Source organism: Takifugu flavidus, chromosome 2 (assembly GCF_003711565.1).
Source record: "Takifugu flavidus isolate HTHZ2018 chromosome 2, ASM371156v2, whole genome shotgun sequence".
Taxonomy (NCBI): domain Eukaryota; kingdom Metazoa; phylum Chordata; class Actinopteri; order Tetraodontiformes; family Tetraodontidae; genus Takifugu; species Takifugu flavidus.
Genome location: NC_079521.1, coordinates 15,223,666 through 15,244,956, shown reverse-complemented (window position 1 = coordinate 15,244,956; position 21,291 = coordinate 15,223,666). Strand labels below are relative to the sequence as shown.

Genomic DNA, 21,291 nt, shown 5'->3' with positions numbered 1-21,291 from the left:
TCTGCTGTCACTCAGCCTTTCCAGTTTGCTGAGCCTTCTCTAAAATCCTCCCACGGTCAGATCAACACCGGTGGGCTTTGGCTGCAGCCTGGACACACACGCGGGCTCTCAAAGGGATCCTGAAACGTCGCCCACGAGTCAGGTTGGAGATTTTGTGCTTATTTTGCAAAGGGCCACTGCATGAAAACTGCTCCAAAGGTCGTGACCCAACACAGAGGGCATTGCATTGTGGAGGGTCCAGTGGTATCTTAATGGATGCAGAATCGGTGAGAAGGAAGTTTTATATGGGGAATCTCTTAATTAATGAACATGAATTTAAACATCTATTTTGTTGATTAAAATGACACCTATCACCATGTTCTGCTCTCGTATCGACATGCAAGTGTCTGGATCAGAGGAGCTCTACGCTCTAACACATGTCCGCTTTTAGAATTTCCTCTCTGGCTGAACTTAAAGGAACCTGACAAATGTCAGCGGCCCGCATCCGTTTTAAACTCTCTTTATCAAACACTTATGGCTGCAGCCCGGCTAAAATTAATACAACTGTGCAGCTTCCCCCAAACAGTTGAATCTTGTCAGGAAGAGAAAAATGAGTTGCCTTTAAGGGAAATGAACTCTTGAAACCTTTAAAGGATCACTTTTCCCTTTATCAGGCCAAGCGTGTTTACGGCAGTTTGGCTCGAGAGCACATTGCTCAGAAGAGAAGCGGCGATAGAAGAGTCACAACAGAAACTCTGCTGTCTTGGAGACAGAATCCTTAATGTTCCACAACCGCAGGCTCGCCGTTATGACAGGAAGGTTAACTTACAGCTTTAGGCAACGGAACTTCCTCATTCAGAGACCCAGAGACAGAAAACTGTTCCTTTGGTCCGTTTTAAACATGCACCAACAGTTTCCTGTAAAAGCAAAACAATGTGATGCACCAACACACGGGAGGAAGATGGCTTTCTAATATATGTGAGAGTCTGAAATAAGATCATCAGTACTCAATAAGGAAGAGGAAGAGCGCCTGCACGACGACGCTCAAGTTTAAATTCCCTTCAAAGCAACTGCCAAAAATGGACTTTTAAGGAAACGGATCTGGGCTGTCTTTACATGACAGGCAAGAAAACAGGAATCACCACAGAAGAAATTCAACTTCTCTGAAACTTTTTCTGCTTTAAATAGAAGTTCTAGGTTTTCACAAATTAGGCGCATTATATTTTCTGCGAATGCACATGAATAGTTGCCCAACCGGCCGCTTTGTGGTCAGAATTCTTACTTTACATCGACCATCTGGGAAAAGGAGGCCCGTGATGCCGCCATGCGGTAGGAAAGAGAACAGCAACGAATAATTTAGAGCGCAAATTAACTTTATTTACAAATGCAATTCAACTAAAACCCCTGTTTTCAGTTATGCATATCCTGCATATTTACCCAACACAACTGTTAGTACACCAGGAAGTGTCTTAGTACAAATTAAACGTAAAGAAATAGTCATATTTTTAAATAATTGGGCCCAAGACAGACAATGTTGTATATCACTGACTGAACGCAGCATTTCCCTCATTACTTTGAATCTACATCAATTCTGCATAAAGCCCATCAGAAGAAAGGGGACAAGGATCCACATACTGGGCAGCTAAAAGTCTACTGGGTTTCCATCCCCTTGTTAGGTTCTGTCTGCAGGTTCTGTTGGACTCAGATGTCAGGGCTTTAGAGTAACACACGTGGAGAGGTCAGCAGTGCCTGAAAGAATAAAAGCTCAAGATCAGAATTTAACCACAAACGTACGACAGAGGACAGGATAAAGGTCAGAATAATGAGCCTCTTCTGAAGCATTGGCGGTGTGAGATACCACACCTCCCAGAACCTGCGAGGTGTGATAGCTCCCAGAATTGTGAGGGGAAAAAAAGGTCAAGACTCACACTTGGGCTGGAAATAGCAGAGCCCGCAGTGTGGGGTTGTGTTTCGGACTTGGGTCTCAGCTCTGCCGGGAGGTCTGTGGCAGCCCGCGAACTGAGGAGGAGAGAGGAGAGGGGGACAAATCTGAAGGGGTTACGACACAACACCATCTAGCCTGGCTTCTCTATTCACTCAGCTAACGTTCTTGTCATCTTCAGGATATGACTCCATAGGAAAAGTGGGTCAGACGTCTCATGAAGACGACAAAAGATGAAATTCAGGAGAAATGGAAGCAAAAATGGCTGCAATTAATGCTCATGACCGACTTTTAAAGCTAGGCGTCCTCCTGGTTTGCCTAAACTTGTGCACCTGAGAGGCATTTCCACCTTAATTAAAAGCTTTAATCAGGTCACAACCTCTTACCTGGACGCATACCTGACGAGGCGAGTGGGATCATTTGTCCGAGGTAAAACAGAGCCGGTGCTGTAACGGGAAGGGTTCCTGCTGGGGCTGTAGTACCCGGCGGCGGCGGAGTGTGGGCGGGGGTAGTTCTGCAGAGCGGACGAGTGTTGAAAGGCATCCAGGTTGTCCAGGGACTCAAACCTGCCAGAGAAAATGAGAAGGTTATAGGATGAGAGGGGGGAAAAAAGGTGCATAAAACCAAAATAGCCATGCTGGCCTTTTCAGAGGGACATAAATGGGCTCCTTGTAAACACTGCTGCTCCGCTGACGGATCCAGCTGTTGTCGGTCAGCAGCTGGGTCCTTTTCTTCATCTCCTCCAAAATCTGCTGCCTTTGCTGCTCGACCTTGGACACAGACGGCTCGCGCCGTTTCCTCTCCTCACCTGAATCAGCCAAAGGGTGCAGGTTGAACTGAGGCCAACAGACGGCGGCAGCGTGACCAGATGACAGACCGGGACACTGACCTCTGGTCTGTTTGGGGGCAGCAGCTAATGATGGCGTCGACATAGACTTTGCCCTTCGGAGGTGAGATAGAAATGAGCGAATCATGTAAATATCACTAAACTGCAATTGAGAGCCAATTTCTTTGAAACTGTACGAGCTGGTTTCCCTTCTGACCTGTGAGACGGAGACAGCCGAGCGAAGTCGCAGCATTCCTCAGCCCTGACGTGCAGAGCGGAAACGCACGGAGTGAAGAGGTCAGAAAGTCTCCGAACGCGACCGTTACTAATGTTGGCAGGATTTTACAGTCTATTTACCAGCCTTTGATGTTCCTGCCATTCTGTGCTGCCTGAGCATCACAGCGAGGGTCGGAGGTCACGGTGACACTGTGGGGGGTCTGATCTTGCTCACCGAGCCTACTGGTCCGTCCGTTCATGAGTTGGCCCCTCCCCCCTCCGCTCGCCTCAGAGGTGATGACCTTCTAAAGAAATATGCAAAATGATGTGTGTTGGGGGGGATTTCCCCATTAAGATAACACAAAAATGTATCGGATTAAAAAACTTCCTGATTATTAGGCTTAATTGTAAGTTCTAATGATGTTGACGATGTAAAAAGGATTTTTTTTTTAATGCAATAAATTTGCTACAAAATAAACCAGAATCATTTCCTAGGGGGAAGTAAGAGCTACCCCATCTTCCCGGTGTTCCTCCTCCATGGCGTCTTGTTGTGCTCTCTGCCATTCTGCCTCCAGCCTCTCCTGATCTCGCTGGTATTTCTCCTAAATACACACACAAACACACCCACGGCTTCAAATCAAGAATTAAGATGAATGGGTGGCGCATTAACCTCGTTACTTTAGTGGAGTTCTCGTTCACCTGTAGGAGGCGCTCTTGCTCTTCCTGCCACTTCTGTTGACGCCTGCGTTCCTCCTCATAGTTCCACATCCAGCTGGATGAGGAGGGGCTGAGGGACGGCACCTGGAGCTGGTGATGCAAAAACATAACCAATGCAGCCTCAAACACACATAACATGTTTTCTTTTTTAATACAAATAGGTGACAAAGTAGTAACTTACGTCTGATATGGCAGATTCTGAACCTCCTGTGTGAGAGAAAGCAGATCAGCGACGACAACCCACATGTCTCCCAACAGGCTTAAACATTGTAGAATATATACACACACACACACACACCAAACACTGGGGACACATAAGAGGACTGGCGCTCCATCAAACAAGCACATAGTTGGACTCATTCGTCTGTGTTTACACACTTTGTTCATCCCAAAGATCAAACTTTGGTGGCCGGAAGATTAGCGAGCCACTTGTTAGCACACAGCTATCGCCCTCATCTTTGCAGATAAACAATCAGATTAAATTTGAGGCCCTTCGTTGTTGTCCTGTGTGCGAACCAGTCCGCTCACGTCTCTCCGTCCTTGAGATACTGCAGGCAAAACATGCGTTTGAGTGCCTGTCACGGCAAATTAATCCAGAGCAGCGTCACTGTGCCGTCAGTGGCGGATGGCTGCTAGCATGTACACAAATCGGGCAAAAGCAGTTCAAGCAATTACCACACAAATAAACCCATGAGCTGAATCCTGCGGAGCCCGGAGAGGGGAGCCATTGTTGCATCGGATTCGTGAGCAAACACAAAAGATGGTGTCGCAAATCAGTCAATGTGCAGAAGAATGTGAAAGTTCAATTAACACTCCACAATTAGAATATGGGATACGTCCGTCTACTCCACACACGAGAACATGCCGAGAGCAACCAGCTCTGACATGTTTGTGCTCCAGTTAGCACATAAATATACGCGTTTAGGACCAATTCTGGTCTGCTGTCAGAAATATGGTGATAAAGTTTTTAATTACGCTCCTACAGTGTGATGGGAATTATTAAAAAAGGAAGAAAAGACTGAAACGTGTAAAAAATAAATGAAAATCTGAAAGTTTTAATGAGAAGAACTCTGGAGAAAGGAATCAAGTGTGTGAGCAAAATGAGTTCAGGCTTTTCCTATATGCTTCTAAAACAAAGACCCAAGCCAAGCACCAGCCACCGAAGCTGCAACACCAACGAGACGGCAGCTGACCGGAGATGTTACCTTTCTCTTGGAAAAACTCTGCCCTCCTCCTATGATTAATTCTGATGATAGTGTTATAATCAACTGCACGACAGGTGAGGAAGGTGAGGAAGGTGAGGAAGGAGGTGAGCACTCCAGTTTTATTTTCATTTTTAAATATTCAGGTCATGGGAAGCTTTACTCCTGATATTACCTTCGCTTCTGGCTGTCCTGTGGTTATCGGCAAACTCTCCTCGCGCCACTTTACCGTGTGCAACCTGCACCGGCGAGAGAGCGCCACCGTTCGCCTGACGTGCGCCACTGCGCGCATCCCCTGCTGAACTGAGCTCTAAATGACCGCTCGCACCGTCTGTCTGCCCACTGAGCTCGGACGCTTTCCCGGCTGGGATTTCGGCGCCGTGAGCGGGGAGGCGACCTATCAGAGCGGGTGCGGCGGCGGTCAGATTGAGGGTCGTCCTGCTCTGGCCTGGCTCTTTGTGACGGCTCCCCACACTGCTGCTCCAATCTAATGAAAACAACCAGCCATCAACTCTGAGGGCAGCTGTGGAACCGTCTGTGTTCGGAATGTCCGGGTTAAAATATCACGAGCCTTTCCAAAAGGATGGGAAAAATAAATACATAATCATCTCTTTATGGCTCCGTCTCTCACCCTTGTTGCCATAGCGCCGAACATCCATGGTCAGACTGCCCGCGCGTAGGGACGATGTCATTTTCTCCATCCACTCAGAGGAGCTCATGTGTGCCACCGGAACTCCATTAAGAGTGACAATCTCATCATCCACGCGCAGCTGGCAGAGCTCTGCTGGACTGCCTGAGGACGGAGGGACAGAAGGACAGGTGTCAGGGAATTGAGTGAACTGAAAGCGGACCCAGACACCAAGGAAAAGACAAAGCTGGGGTACGCCAGCACCAGCTCGTAGTTCTGGTGGCCAGAAGTCGGGTGGTAGGGTGAGGACTCTGGCACTTAATCAAATATTCATGGTTGAAAGCGCTAGCGGCCGTTAGCGTTCAAACTCTTCAGGTTACAGAGATCTATAAGCGACATTTGGCCTTTTTTGCTGCGTCTCCGTTTCAAGTCGTTTACAGACTCCACAGTTAACAGGCAGCATCTTTAATGGCTGATGCGTCTCCTGTAACTATGGTACATTAGAACAAATTTAGCCCCCAAGAAAACCATCCATAAAACAAAATGTCTCACCAGGCTGGATGAACTGAACTGTGGCCCCTCTGGAGTCCCGTCGAGTCTGGAAACCAAAGTCTGACCTGCTGTTGGGTTTAAGAGTGAGGCTCACCCTCATGAAACTGTGACCCACCTGAAACACGCACAGGCACACACAGAAACGGTGACACCTTCAGATTCAATGGCCTGTGCTTCCTGACAGAAACTAGATCCACACACGTATAATGGGACATACTCCAGGTACCAGTCAGGTGATCATGGCTGCAGCTCTGTACAAAGGCTGTTTTTATGGCGATGCTAATGCTATTATTGTCATTATGTTGAAGAATGTTGTTATCCAACCAGATGCTGCTCTCAGTGTTCAGTGTGGCGCAACTTTACAGTGAATAATGCACCACAAAGCATAAAAACACAAAAACGGCCACAAAGACATCAGCACGTGCACATATTTGTTATTTTAAAAGCCTCACACACCAACACAGATGCATCCGGCTCTGGCAATTAAAGAAACTCTTCACAAATGTCAGAATAAAGCAGCTAAATTACACTTCTGTGGTCTTTATGATGCTCAGTAAAGCTGCGACTGCTCTTATTTCCTCCATGTTACACTTAAGGCCCCCGGAGCCTCCCGAATAACATCACTCTCCACGATCACTCGCACGGGGCACCTGCTTGTGATTTAAACGCACAATTACATGGAACCGGTTCTGGAAAAGAACGTGTCGCATCCGTCCCATTTCTAGTTACGGACATTCGTTTGGTGAATTAATCCTGACCTGTGTGTGGTCACTGCAGGGGTTAGACAGGACGGTCGGAGATTTTCCCGGATTATCCTGCAGGCTCGAGCAAACTTGCGGCGGAGTCTGGAAGGGCGTGGCATCCGTCACCGTCGTCTGGTTCCCGTTGTTCTGTCTGCTGGGAGCTGGCGGTGAAACCTTGAGGCTGGCGCTTGCCGCCTGCCTTTTGAGCGATGGTCGGAAGGGTGGGGATGGAGATCCGTCTTTGTCTCGTTTGGACAGCGGTCCCTGGTTGTCGTCCACCTAGACATAAATAAGAGCAGGACGAGTGTGAGGATGGTCCAGGTAGCGCAGATCGATCGCACGGACGTGGGAGCTTGACAACTACGAGCGACAAAAATAATCACGCGTCATCTGGCGGCGAGCTGACACTTTAGCAGCGCAGCGGTATTTCCATTATTAATGAGGAGGGGAACGGGAGGCACTGAAGGTAACACAAGCTCACCCTCACATTTACACACATATCCTTGTACTTCTATCTTTGTGAGGACGTTCGCAGATGTAATGCCTTCCCAGTTAATTACCCCACTCAAACTAAATCCAATCTTAAAACTACACCGTAACCCTTAAAACGGTCCTTTGAAACTGCGAGGACCAGCCAAAACGTCCTCACTTTGCTTGTAGAATGCGTATTCTGGTCTACACACACTCAGAACACACACACACTCATTAAATTATCGCACTCTTGCCCGTCTATCCTGCACCAAAATTAGCACTTCATTTAAATGAAATCAAATTTTAGCACTTTACAATGTGTAAAACAAAAGTCAGCAGGCGGCCAGACATTTTCCCAGTTGTCCAGACTTCAGATTCTTTTTAAACGTGATTTACGCTGGTATCATTCCTGATTCGATCCTGCATTTACGGCAGGTGACTTTAGTCCTGAAGTTGCCATCGGCTGGGATTATCTCTGTAGAATTTAGGCAGACCCAACGGTCTTGGAACATTACGCTGCTTCCTTTAGCTGAGAGGTCAAATTGAACTCGGATCACTGTGTGATTAGCGCTGCACTTACGTTATGCAGTCGTGACAGCGAGGACACCCTGGACTGCTTGTTGCCAAAGGGCCTCGCCGTGATGGCGGAGGAGAGACGGCACGAGCCTTCGGACCTCCGGTAGCCACGTGGCAGGCTGGCTGAGCGGGCCCATGACCCTGTTTGGGCTAAATACTTATAGCGGCCGCTGACCTGCGGCCCTGGGCCACGTTCCACAGATGTTCCTGATGTCTCAAGGTTCTGGCGGTTCTCCGGAGTGTAAACCGGTGCCTGGTGAACTTTTGGATCAGCGCAAAACTCAGAAGGATCCCTGTCAAAGGGCCCGTTTAGTTGTATAGTTGTGGCCGAGGAGGAGATTTGGTTTGGCCCGCTTTCAGGCTGAGCGCGTTTAGATGAGGGCTGCGCAGGAGTCAGGCTGATCTGACCTTTGACCTGCGTCTGGGAACTGAATGGGAATTCCAGAGAAGGGGTGGTGACTCCTGCTCCATTTGAAGCCAAGGACGCAAACCGGCCCTCTTCCAAAATGGCGCCATCAGAGGCGGGCATGGCTCCCGCTGTCGCTCTCTAGCAACACAGATCCAAGGTAAATGCATTTCACACATATAAAGAAAAAACACCACCAAGGGGAGCGAGGGGTTCTTACCTGGGTATTGGTGCTGCTGAGAGGGACAACTGAAGCTGCAGGGCTCAGGGTTACCTCTGTGACGTAGCTGCGGGTCAACAGCGCTCGAGTGCGAGGCTGCAGATCGAAGCCGGATGGTTTCGATGGAGACGAGCTGGAGGCAGCGCGGGGGGCAGGGCCGTTGCTGCTTGGAGACTGCTGGGCCCTGTGGGAATTGGGATGTAAGGGAATAGGATCCAGCATAATTAAAGATGCAGAAAAGGTGGTGGGGGCCTGTGTCCTATTACACATGCTATATAGTTATCAAAGCATGGAGAGCTGCTCTCTCACAGGCTTTCATGGACTTCTAACAGCAGGACATCCTAAGTGCACCTCTCCAGTGGGACTCCCGCCTCTGTCCTCTCAAAGTTGGTTCGAGCGCTGTTGGTCATCTGGTTGATGACGTGCTCCCTGTCCTGCGACTTCCTGCGAAGGTCCGACTTCGTGCTCCTTCGACGGTTCTTCCACTTGGTCAGATCCTGAAACAGAGTCGGAGTCGAGAACGGGCCGTTGATTTTAGGGGCTTTGGATTTTAGCGACAGTCGCCCCCGGGCCAACATGTGGCCATAACGAGAAGACGGCTTTGCTCTTTCTGCACTCACGTCCTGCCACTGAGCGTCGCCGTCTTCAGCCACGGCTGTGCACAGGTCCTTGTCACTATTCCACTCCCTTCCGTCGTCACCTCGACCCACACCTTTACCGATGCGCCCACGGGGAACTTTACGCACGGGGTAAACCATCGGGATGTCACTGAGCGATTTGCTCCTGGTTCAGACAGAAGCAGAAAACTTTCAAAGATCAACGCAATGTCATCAGTTTAAACACGACAGCACGCACAGACACACACACACACACGATGACACTGACATGGTTTAAAACAAATACAACATCGCACCAATGACACGACAGCCCCATTATGCTGCATTCTGATAACAGCTGCCACATGGCACATTCTGCATCCTAACAAGAGAATCCTTAGCCAAGTGTGAGCGGGAGAGCAGCGCGAAGTCGAATAACGTGACAGAACAAATGGCAGCAGCTGCTGCTGTCGGAACAACAACAGCTAGGGCTTGTAACAAGTAATAGAGCGGCTGTGGGCGACAGAACGTCAGGCGTGACATTCAAGTAGCAGTTAGCAACTGTGTGTTTAAGAATGTGAAGGGTAGGAAGCAAGATGAGTGCAGTTAACCTTCTGGGATTCACTGCCTCTCTCCCCTGATTCCGTCAGGTTTGTGCACAGAAATGGAGCCTCGAGCATCAAGCAATTTCGGACGCAAGCCGAGCACGCAAAAGCAAACCCGGATGAAGCTGCGCGAAAGCGGTCAAGACACGTTTCTCTCCGGCTTCAACGTGTAAAACTTACCAGATCCAGCCGGGGTTGACCTGAACTGGTCTCCCAGGCGTGACCTGCCTTGTATTAGCTCTGGTAAACCGGAACAGGAAAACAGAATTCTGATCATTCTGAATCAACGGTCGAGGTCCCTTTGATACCGCATATTAGCATTATTATAAATACCTTTTCTTTTCCTTTCAAGGGTCTCAATGTCACCTCACACAAAAGTTAATAGTCATATAAAGAAGCATAAGTGTAAAAAATTAAAGATTCAACCAAACAGACAAAATACATCCAATATTGACAGCAGTCTAAAGAGATGGGTCATCATGTCAGAGTGGAGTCCAATGGAGGACATACGGGCAGGAGTAGAGAGGAGGGATGCACAAGATGGTGCGATGGTACGGTGGGTCACGTGGTTCTGTGAGGTGTGTGTGTGTGTGTGGGTGGGGGGGGGGTATGGATTTGCAGGTTTGGAGCAGGATTTTAAAGGCAACATGGACCGGTAAGTGAACCGATGGCCAGTGAAGCTGTTTGAGTGTTGAACGATGTTTAATGCATGTCAACAGCGGAAAAAAATATTTCCATTCGCAGCAGCATAAGCAAACCATTTTCACCCAGGCAGTAAATTGTCTTGATACAGCAGGTGTTACAAAGGATTAAGTAATGGCAACGTGAGCACGACAGAGCAGCATCTGTGTGACAGCTAATAAGTGGCTGAGCACGATGCCATTAAAAGAACATCACACCAAGCACAATATCAAAAGGTGCCAACATAAAACAGCAGATAATTCTGCACAGTAAAGTAGCACCATAACAATCAAGAGCTGTTTTTCTCCCCCTTTTGGGTATATTAAGACTTCTGGACACATTAGCTTGTTTGGCAATTAAAAGTTGTGCAAAAAACAAATGACCAGAAAATGGGCCTGTTAATGTGAATGCGGCAGGGATGGATCTTCAGCGTACGAGCCGTGGGTTTGCAGCCCGTTTCTGAAGCTCTGCAGACCCCGGAGGCCCGTTTATGGATGCCAGAAACCAGGTGAGGAAGCCAACGCTGCGCTCTTCCTCGGCGGCTCTCGAGGCTCTCCGACTGGAACCACACAGAACAGACAGATTAGCTGTGCGTTCAGAACAACAGCATTTCGACTCATCCAATATTAACACAAGAGATAAAGGAAATCACAATGAGGCAACGGCAATTACGTCGCTGGCAAATTAGTGCTGCTTTTAGCATCGCGCCTTAACGAGCCAAGGTTTAGATTCCTTAAAAGCTGTATTACTAAAGCCGTTCAGTGCTTAAGCAGATCATTAAAAAGTGTTTTAAATATGATCTAACCACAAAAAAAGTTAGAAAAACTGCAGGTTTAGTGTCTGGTGCTTTCGCTTAGCCTTGTATTAGTTAGAGAACCACAGAACCAAACTGCGCTAACAACGAATAAAAGAGTCAACAGACCTCAACTGCTGCATTTTGTGATACCACGGTCTTCTCCGAGAGCCGAGGGAGATCGCGTGCACGCGCGTCTCCTCCTCAGGTGTCCAGTATCGGGGTAAGAAGTGGTCGAACCTGGGACAGGAAGATGCCTGACGGAGGGTCTGCCGCAATCGCCGCAAGAACAAGTCGTCTCGGACCGGGTCCGCCTCGGCAAAATCGTCTTCCGAGTGGTCTTCGGACAGAGCTCGGCGGAAAGTCACTTCGTTTACGGCGAGTTTTGGGGAGGTAATGGCGGCGGGGGTTTGGGGAGCGTAAGGAGGCTTTCCTCTGTTGCTGCAGCAAAGATTTTCATACCCAAGTGTGTTTACTTGAACCCAACAGTGAAGAACAAACCGTCATTGCTGCAGCTACACACCTAAAGATGTTTCAGTGTTTCAGCCTCATCTACCAGATCAAAGCTACAGTGTTAAAGGTTTGCTTTGGATCACGGACCAGTGTTAAGCAGTCAAACACACGAGTGAGTGTGTGTGTGTGTGTGTGTTCAGTGGCTCCTGTATATTTGCAGTACCTGGCTAGTGGGCTGGTACAGTACTGGCCATTCTCCAGACTTTGTTTTCTCTGAGGAGGCGGCGGTGGGATACGCCCTCTGTTCCGCTGGGGTGAGAGCTGTGCCGTCTCCATCTTGAATACCTGCTCTGCTTCTGCGTCGCTTTCACAACCTTGCGATGGCAGGGAAACATGGGAGAGCTCAAAAGCGTGAACCCCGATGGAGGCTTCGAGTGGCACGGAGCGATCCGACATTTATACACGCAAACATCCCCAGGCTCCCCTCCCTACATACATCACCACCGTGTGGAACTTGCCACAATTTCTGCCGTGCATGACATCAGTAGCATAATGGGAGATTAAAAGCGACGTCACGTGTCGATGGCAGTGGTTGTTGGTCGTGATTTGGGTGTTGTACCTTCACTGCTTGGGTGGAGGTTCCTGGGAGACTCTCCACTGTCCACGCTAGTCTGCGCTGTACTTCTGCGTCTGGGCTGCGGGTCTTCCTCTCCATCTGGGTACCAACCGTCTTTCAGGTTAGCGCCTTCGTCCAGAGCCTGGGTTTAGATGTTGCCAAGTTGAAATGAAGTGAAGACGGCATTAAAAAAAACAAAACAAGGAGAGCCATTTACCCTGGACAAGGCCAACCCCAACAGCCCTTCAAAGGCCTTGAAGTTGAGCTGCGGACCGCTGTAAAAGGCGTCGAGATGAGCCTTCCGACCCAGCCAGTAGATCGTTATCAGAACCTGAAAATGAACAGATAAATGTGGACGTGTGTGGAGCACACACGTTCCTGTGCACAGACCTGATTGTCTGCCCCCGTTTCCCTGCTTCACAGTACGGCGGACAAGTCCAAAATACATTTGCGGAACGATTTTAAAGCAAGCTAAAGTAGAAAGCAACCAAAATTTGGAAAATAAAGATTTAAATTCCACAATTCTGTTTGTAGATGGAAAAAAAATTGCAGCAGGAGAGAATAAAAATGCTTCGAATCGATGAGAGTGCGGGATCAGACCTGTAAAACCACACGAGCACCAGCAGTCATGGAGCAAAAATATCCACTTGCACTCGACTGGTATTAAAAAGTCAGGCTAAATCTATTAACTAAGCACATCAGTAATGTCATTAAGCAACACATTTGACATACTGCAGCCCATTTTCCTGGAGGGCAGAGATCTATTTATGATGGAAAAGCTTTTTCTGGCAGAGCAGCACAGGAATATTCACACACTACAGGACACAGATCGATGAGTAATGAACCTGGATTTATAAAGTTCTGCTCCTCCTCACGCAGACAGACAAATACCGACGCTCTGCTCTTGAACTTTACATCACCAACATTAGATGTTCTGGTTCTATTCAGTTCTTAGTTTCCATTTTTGCACCAGTTTTTCCGCCCATGAAGACCTTCAAGTTAAGTGGCAGAAAAACTAATTGGAGAATAAAAATAACTGTGTCCAAGGACAAGTGACTGAATAAAGGAGGAGAAAAAAAGACAGGCGTTCAGGCAGCCTCATTATCAAACTGTCAGCTATTGTGTGGTTTAAATTGGGTTTTACAGGAAAACAATCTCATGAGCTTTCGGACATGTAAAATACCAGCAGCTCATGCAAGCGTGGGCATGCACGGCTCACATGTTCCACTAATTCATGAGGCCCAAACGCAACAAAACAACCTTGTTGAATAACCCCCCCACCCCTTCCCATACATACAGTCACCCCCAGGATCAGGGGTGGAGCCTCTACTGTGCATTCTTAGAAGACAAGGTCCAGAAATACACCACAGAAGAAGAAAAACTCAAGTCAAACTCACATTTTTGAGTCTTCTTTTGCTTTCATTGTGCCTGTGAATGAAGAAATACAGAAAGGTGATGCTCCGCCTGCTACGACATTACAACAATATATCAACAGATACCCTCATCTCTGGGTGACGGATGACAAAACAATGACAAAACGATGACCCACATAGGACAAGTTGTCTTCATTTGAAAACAACTTTTTTTTTTAAACTCTCCATTTTACCTCACATCAAACTATTTTTCCCCTCAGATTCGATCCCTACAATAAAATTAGATTTTTGCCTGGTTGCCTTGGTAATGACACACGAGGGCCCGACTCAAAATGCACTTTAACAGTTGGTGCTGTGGTCGGGAGCGTTCTGGGGAGATGGACGAAATCTGAGCAGAAGTGTCGTGTCCAGACTGAGACACGTCCAATTAAAAAAAACTAAAAAGCAACTTGCAGTTAATGTGACTTCAATCAATATCATATATAAAAAAATAAAATAAAAATTGGGTGCCCTTTATATTTTTTGCTATCAGGCAGGACAAGGGTGAAATTTAAGGCATAAAAACAAAACCTAAAGGTATAAACTTTATAGAACAAGTCAATATTGTACCAAATACAATCCTGAGTCCTCTCATTGAGCAACACTCTTTAGTACTTAAATACACCTTGTGAACCTATTGTGCTTTAGCCTGTAGTATCGGCAAAGATCTAAGTAATTAATCTGTCATTTATTCATTGGTTTTAAATATATATATAATGCCGGACGGACAAAGAAAGGACCTTTCTTTGCTGAGTGAAAAGCAAAAGGCTTAAATACCGCTTACGTAAATGGGTATTAGCCCGTCCCCACTTTGAATGTGTTACAGGACTGTTCAGACAAAGAGGCACCTCATTTGAAACCGTCTAATCAGCTTCTTGCCAGAACTGATACAGAACAGGTCATTAACTCAAAGAAAGAGCTTAACGGGCAGAGCTCGCGCGTTCGTAAATGCAAAGCGGCCGTGGGACTCGAACCGTGGAGCCGTTGACGCAGTGAAAACAGCACAGGGACAAGTGGCGATGGGTTTCTCCCTCGGAGGAAAGCCTCACCTGAGCGTCACGCGGGTGGACAGGTCCTGCAGGTCTCCTGGATCGAAGAGCTGGGACACGTTCAGGCCCAGTTTGCCGCAGGCTTTCAGGAACACGTTGACATTATCCTGCAGATCCACATGACACAGACTGACGAGGCTGGTTTTGGGTTCAGAACATTACTCGTGTTAGCTAGTTTGGTGGCAGCAGGTTAAGTTTAACCATCATCCAGTAGCTCTGCAATATGATACTCGATTAGCATTTCCCTATTTTGGCTCTTTGGCCTGATTCCTGCCAAAATCTGGTGCAAATGTGAACGAGACATTGCGGTGACCCTCGACCGTAACCTTTTCATGCAGATTTTTTGGATTTTCTTTCAACAGTAATACGTCCAAAAACAAATTTTTGCTTGGATTTTTCATGCGAGAAGTCTGAACATTATTTATTGTGCACACGTCTGAAACGGCTGTGTGAAGGTTACAAGTGATAATCAATGATAATTGCATATTTTTTAATAGAAAACCCACACCTATGCAAATTAGGGTCAATCTGAATTGAATTTGAAGAAAAAAGAAAAAAACAACAACCCACAGGCCTGCCAGTAAAGGTCATCCCTGCTGTCAGAACAACCGCCGCTTCTCTGCTGCAGCAGCATTTTGGGCTCCTGCTGCAGGATTCCGATCATTTGCCCATGGTGGGAGGTCACTATTGATCTTTCCCCGCTGTTGCTTTGGGCAAATTTGGCAATTAGACTCGTGTGAAACCATCAAAAACAGCCTGAAGGCCAAATAAAAAGCCCCATTTGCATGTATATCTGATGAATAAAAACATTCAGCATCTGCTGAAATGCAACACTGCTCTGAAACACATCTTGGGCTTGAACAGTCTCAAAATCGTCCCGAGGAGCAGCCGATTGCTCCCATCATGCACTTCTGTCACACCCGATGCTGTTTAGTGCAGAACAACAGAACACTGGATTGATGGCATCACTCACCAGACCAGCGATAGGAGTAGAGCGTCTGTTGACTTTCTTAATGATTCCAGGTTTTAACTTGTTGATCAGGCTGGAAGAGGAAGATTAAGCATTAAACTGAACATAAGAATTCAGCTAGAATACATACAGACTGCTTTAAATTGATTATGATGAAAATAGTAGAAATACCCAGATAGCACAAGAATTGTGTGACAAACTGGGGGCCCGTTAACACGACCATACAAATCTGATAACTGGGTGTAATCTGATAATCTGTCTACAAGTTACTTACAAGTTTCTGACTCATGACCTCCCACAGCTAAAGCAGGAGAGTTTGGGTCCACTCTCAGAAACCCATAACCAACTTGATTTAGTCAAAGACTAAACTAACACTCACTGGATGAATATATTATGCTGGAATGGTAATAATAAAAGACAGGTAGGAGGCTCCTCCGTGTCTCCGAGAGCATTAACGGCCCCCTGCTGACAGTCGGGGGACACTACACATTAAGCACAGCTGTTTACAGCTGTATAGTCACAGACCACTGTGACTAACCACCTTGCTTGAGGTAGAGAATTCATTATCACAAACTCCAGGGATTGAAATGAGATAAATAAGATAATTCACAGCCATTCCAGAGGGAGGGGTGAGCTGCGTTCAGAGCTCATTTCCAGTGTTGTGACAACCTAATCGGGTCCTGAGCAGGTTGGGTTCAGTCTGTCTCTCCTACTTTACATGTTATCTTCTCTGACATCGATTTAGGCCACTCGAGTTGTAAAACTGTAAATGAACTCGCATTAATCCACATATAGCTAGATCCCAGAAGGATTTTAACACTAGAACTGGTGGTTATAGCATCATATTTTATTCATTTGTTCCCGGTTCAACTGATACCAGGTTTGTTTTGCACCTGCAGGATCGCACTCGCATGAAAAAGAGTCTTGGGTTTATTGCCAGTTTTTCAGCAATTCATAAATTAAATGCGGCGCTGGCTCCCCCATCAGCTCCCTGGTCTCCAGCACGGTATTCTGGCTTTGGCTGATGCAGGTTCAAACCCAGGTTCTTTTAAAACAAAAACACAGCTGCTCAGTTTCTGGCGCTGTCACTCACTCGCAGAGCAGGACTCCGTTCTCCAAGGCCGCGCGGAAGTCGTTACAACCAAACCACTTTCCCGTAACTTCCTAAACAAAACAAGAAGAAATGTTTAATTTACCGGCCACCACAATCACAGCACAAGAGCGTGTTGAAATGAAAAGGATCTTTTCTTAAAATCAGGGAAAGTTTCCTTTGGTTGAAGAAGTCCATGACTGAATATTTGCATAAATGTGACTATACGACTTTAAAGCTGTCATGTGCAGACCAGCCACGGGTCCATCGTCTCTAAAAATGAACCGTTTACCAGCCCTGAATTATTTTAAAGGTGTTTCAACATGTTCCTTCAGATAAAATGTCCAAAGCTTGACACCAGAACCAAGAACCACAATGTAGACAAACAGAAATGAAAAAAAAGATACACCGTTAGAGACATTGTAATTAAACTGTTTGACGGCTTTTTACTTTCTCCTGCTGCCAAAAATAATATAATTGCTCCTCACTGTAATTTTTGAACGTAATAATTTTAATTAGCACCCCCCCCCCCCATTCTTTGAATTCCTCAACTCTCAAATATGGCGGTCATTAATTTGCAATAAGACATGGCCTCCAGATCTAAAAAGTCCTCTGGATACCACACCAGAAAAAAATCTAATTTAAACCCTTGTTAAATTATTTAATTCATTAAAAGTATGCCTATTGCCTATGTGCTGCCTTTTCATTAAAATTATGCACTAATTTAATCTACAAATGCTTGAAGTCACCCTCCAGGAAAAAAAAAAGTTTATGGGCACATCTAAAACATTAAACACAGCAATACCTGCTGCTGCTGCTGCTGCTGCTGCTGCTGCTTGTGGGCAGAGAGCGTGGTGGGGGGGGCATTAACGGGGGACATACAAACAGCCATTAAATCCTGGCTACATAACTAACACAGGGCCCCAAAAGGCCATTATTCCCACTAATTAGTCCCCCCAGGAATCCACAATCACCACTCCTTTTTGGCGGAGCTGGGCACTGGCCACGCAGAGAAGGCGAGTGTGGGGAGAGCAGCCGCGGTGAGAGAGGAAAACACAACCGCCTGGTCAGGTTTGACTTTACTGGAGCGCCCCAATAAGAAAGCAGGGATCTGACCAGAAACAGGCACTCCCCTCGGGGCGACCATCCTTGATTTTCGTGACCAAAAACGTGCTGATCAAATTCATTTACTTCAAAACCGGGGAAAATTCCAATTAATAACCATTTCCGGCCTGAATTTTGTCAAAAGCAAATTGGGCTGTGTTGGGGCGCTACTTCCATCTCGTTAAGGAGGTGCAGAGAAAGAGCAGCCGCTTCAAAACCGGGCTCTTCCCGCTCCACCAAATGCTCTATTTATACAATGTGGAAGGAGCCAATCTATTCTTATTTCTTCAGCGCTCCTGCAGCCACTGAGGAAACATTAACTTGTAATTGTTACTCGTGATAAACGGCAGCCATTCCTGGACACATATAGAAGCTTATTATCCAGCAATATGTACACTGATTATTATGGCCAATACACTCAGCCTGGTTTGGCACAAGGAAGAATTTAAGGAACCATTTCCTGAAAACAAGACCCGACACACACACACACACACACTCTCTGCTCATCCATCTCTGAATCATTGGGTGCAGGAAAACAAATGGGCAGAATTGGCACAGGCTCGCTGCCAAGAGTCCTCCTAATGAACCAAGCAGACAGAATTGACATTAATGGGCCCATTTAGACCGGGTCAACGCTCGGCGCTCACAGCCTGCAAGTTGTATTTGTTAGTTGCAATTTTAGGGTTGAATCCGGAGAGGGAACAGACAGGAACAGAGACCGTGCGCTGCTGCAAAGCCACATCCTCCATGCACAACCTGTGGCTGCACAGGATGCCAGTCGAAGGTGGTTGAGAATTCACAAGATAACCAGTAATCAGGCTTCAGAAGTCAAGAGTCTGGCTGCGTGCTAGGCTGGGTTTTACCACCTGTTCTAAAGCCATCATCTTCTCTTATTTTCCTCTCTCAGTCCTGCAGTCAAATATTCTTTATCTGCAGAACCGCAGATGATTCTGACAGACTCTCATTGTCCTGAGGCAAACTCTTGTCTGATGCGGCTTTTTCTACATCTGAACTCAAAGGCGACTCATTTCAGGTTATGAGGAGCAGCAAGTGCAACATTTTTTTGTTCTGTTACAAACAAACCTCCAACTTCTAAAACGTATGTACAGGGAAGTTCATTTATAATATCCTAATTCCAAATATTCCCCTATGAATGGGGGCAAATAATTGAAAATGTCTAATTGCTTAAGAATGAATGTTATACATTTGTGCAATCAAAATTGGAGCTAAAATTCTGCACTTTATTCGCAGCTTGGTTGCTTTAAGACGCATCCATAAGTAACAATATTTCTGTACATTTGAAGCATTGCTGACATTGTTACACTTTCATCAGACAGGAAAAGTTTTGCTAAGTTAAATACGCACCTCAATCCAGCGTTGAGCCTCGATGAAAGCGTGTGCACAGCTGACGCTGCTCTGCTGACGCCACTCCATCACCAACCTGCTCGATCGAACCACGGTATCAATCAAACTGGACGCACCAAACACAGAGATGAAACCAGCCAAAATCGTGCAAACGGCGGCCGCCCCGCGTCGTTGTCCCGTCACCTCGTGTGCGGCGCTGCCGTAACTGGTAATTGTCCACTAATTGAGCTTCACAAGTTGGACCATCAAAACGCAACGCGCCTCTCGGGGCGTCTGTCCGTCACTAACGGGCTGCGCTTATTGGATGAAGTGCGGTTAAAGTCTCCGCCCACCCGGAAACCACATCCAAACTTCCTGAAGTGACGTCAGAGTCTCACCAGCGTGTCATCAGTCCTCTGTTGCTCTGCTTCACACCTGAACACACACCTGAGTACACTGGAAACAGGCGGATTCATGGGAATTCGGCCTCTTTAAGCTTAAAACTGAATATTATCTTTAGCCTCATAACTGATCCAGTTTTTATTTTAGGCACCTTCTGAAACTTTCTGATCACATAAGAGTCACATAAATGAAGCCTGACTACAGCATCAACCTGATGATGTGAGGAAAATCTTGGAGGATGAAGCTTAAAAGGAAGAGTTGATGCTAAATTACCTACTGCATCAACTTGTACAAATAGTTTTTCCATTTCTGGCTTTAAAATATCTGTCCAAATTGTTCCAGAAAATAAGTCGGAGCCTGAAGACGGAGGTAAAAGTGCAGAGCCGGAGGTCCGGGGATATTTACATGCAAATTGAGGCAAACATGCAGATTTTTATCCGGGTCATTGTAACGAGCAGGCCATTAAAGAGATGCTGGAACCAGTTATTTTACTGATCCCAGCTGTTGATGCAGCTATCAAACTGCATTTCCCAGAAGCATCACAGCAAAGGTTTTCATTTAGGTTTGAAACGAGTTCATACAGATCCCCAAGTCCTCCTGTGAGCCCAACTGTGAGCCCAATTTAAAGAATATCTGCAACTGAGGCTAAGCTAACTGGAAGAAATTGGTGCCGCACACACCGACAGGCTGCAGTTGATTTGTGATCTTAGAAAGCTGTGATTCAGAAACCAACTGTGTAAAATGAATGCATTTGATTTTGGTTAGATGTCACTTTAGTAAACTGCCAGCCCATCTCCAATGATTGGAGCTGTATTTCACATCTTGTACTGTAGTGTTACTGAAGACTGATTCCAGAATGCTATTTTCATTTTGTTTACAATTTTGGGGATAAAAGTAATATTCTCTTCTAGTTTAATGCACAAATTCAACCCATTAAAGCAGTTTATATGTCCTCCTACACAGACAGAGGAATTGAGGGAACCGTAAACGTTTTAAAAGCAAATTTAAATGTTGGCACAGGCTCCAGATAAATAAGCCATAAATACAAAAACCAACAGCAGCATCTTCTTTTCTTCCCTGAACTCATTCTCTGTTCCTGCCTTTGAATATCGCTGCAGCCTGATAGCAAATGCAAACTCCATCACCGCGTTTGATGTGTGGCCCTTTCCCTCTTTGATACTGAGAAGATGAAGGACGGCCTGTGACAATTCAACTCCGAGACCCCATGAATAGAAAATTGTTTTTCTTCGTTTCTTCATTTTTATTTATTTAGTTTATTCTTACATGTCTGAAAGGGACGCCCAGTATAAAAGTGGTGTGCGCACCTCATCTTGTATTACAGCACATGCTTTCGCTGAAGCAATTTCCTGCCAATAACCCAAGGAGGTGCTCCATACAGGGAGCAAGGGCTGTGATGGAATGAGGAAATTATAAAGTGAAATTAGGTGTGGAGGTTTAGGACACCGTGGAAAATCTAATGAGATGCCAATTAAGAGCCCACGGAACTGGGAATGAAAAATATTTACAGATGCTCCACTTATTACATTAAGCAGTGAAATTAAAGAGTGATTTCTTTCACCATCTGGTCCTGTTAACAATTCAGCAAAACAGTAGGGGTCTTTTTTTCTTCCATGCATTTTAAATCAAGCCACGCTTATTGCTTTCCCCCCTAGATGCTCTCCTACATGACCCCCCTCC

The 21,291-nt window shown here is 46.3% G+C and overlaps 1 protein-coding gene across 8 annotated transcripts; it reads right to left on the bottom strand.

Annotated features, from left to right (window-relative positions):
• Nucleotides 1-1,334: 1,334 nt before the first annotated feature.
• On the bottom strand, nucleotides 1,335-19,506 carry LOC130521818 (LIM domain only protein 7-like). 8 transcript variants are annotated; one of them, XM_057025631.1, is made up of 28 exons: nucleotides 19,213-19,506; nucleotides 16,747-16,817; nucleotides 15,657-15,726; nucleotides 14,684-14,790; nucleotides 13,620-13,650; nucleotides 12,440-12,553; nucleotides 12,226-12,364; nucleotides 11,830-11,980; nucleotides 9,860-9,919; nucleotides 9,099-9,261; nucleotides 8,830-8,975; nucleotides 8,479-8,662; nucleotides 7,857-8,399; nucleotides 6,821-7,084; nucleotides 6,063-6,177; nucleotides 5,514-5,675; nucleotides 5,058-5,369; nucleotides 4,886-4,948; nucleotides 3,862-3,887; nucleotides 3,663-3,770; nucleotides 3,476-3,565; nucleotides 3,105-3,268; nucleotides 2,965-3,009; nucleotides 2,811-2,863; nucleotides 2,564-2,729; nucleotides 2,320-2,487; nucleotides 1,908-1,998; nucleotides 1,335-1,728 (listed from the first exon to the last, which is right to left on the bottom strand). In XM_057025631.1, exons 1-28 carry the CDS (start codon nucleotides 19,279-19,281, stop codon nucleotides 1,696-1,698), a joined length of 3,708 nt encoding a protein of 1,235 aa, XP_056881611.1. In that variant the 5' UTR covers nucleotides 19,282-19,506; the 3' UTR covers nucleotides 1,335-1,695. The 8 variants fall into 8 exon arrangements, with proteins under 8 accessions (XP_056881611.1, XP_056881614.1, XP_056881609.1 ...); XM_057025634.1 differs by having other exon boundaries at nucleotides 2,308-2,487; nucleotides 16,547-16,817; nucleotides 19,213-19,505; XM_057025629.1 differs by having other exon boundaries at nucleotides 2,308-2,487; nucleotides 19,213-19,505.
• Nucleotides 19,507-21,291: the final 1,785 nt, after the last annotated feature.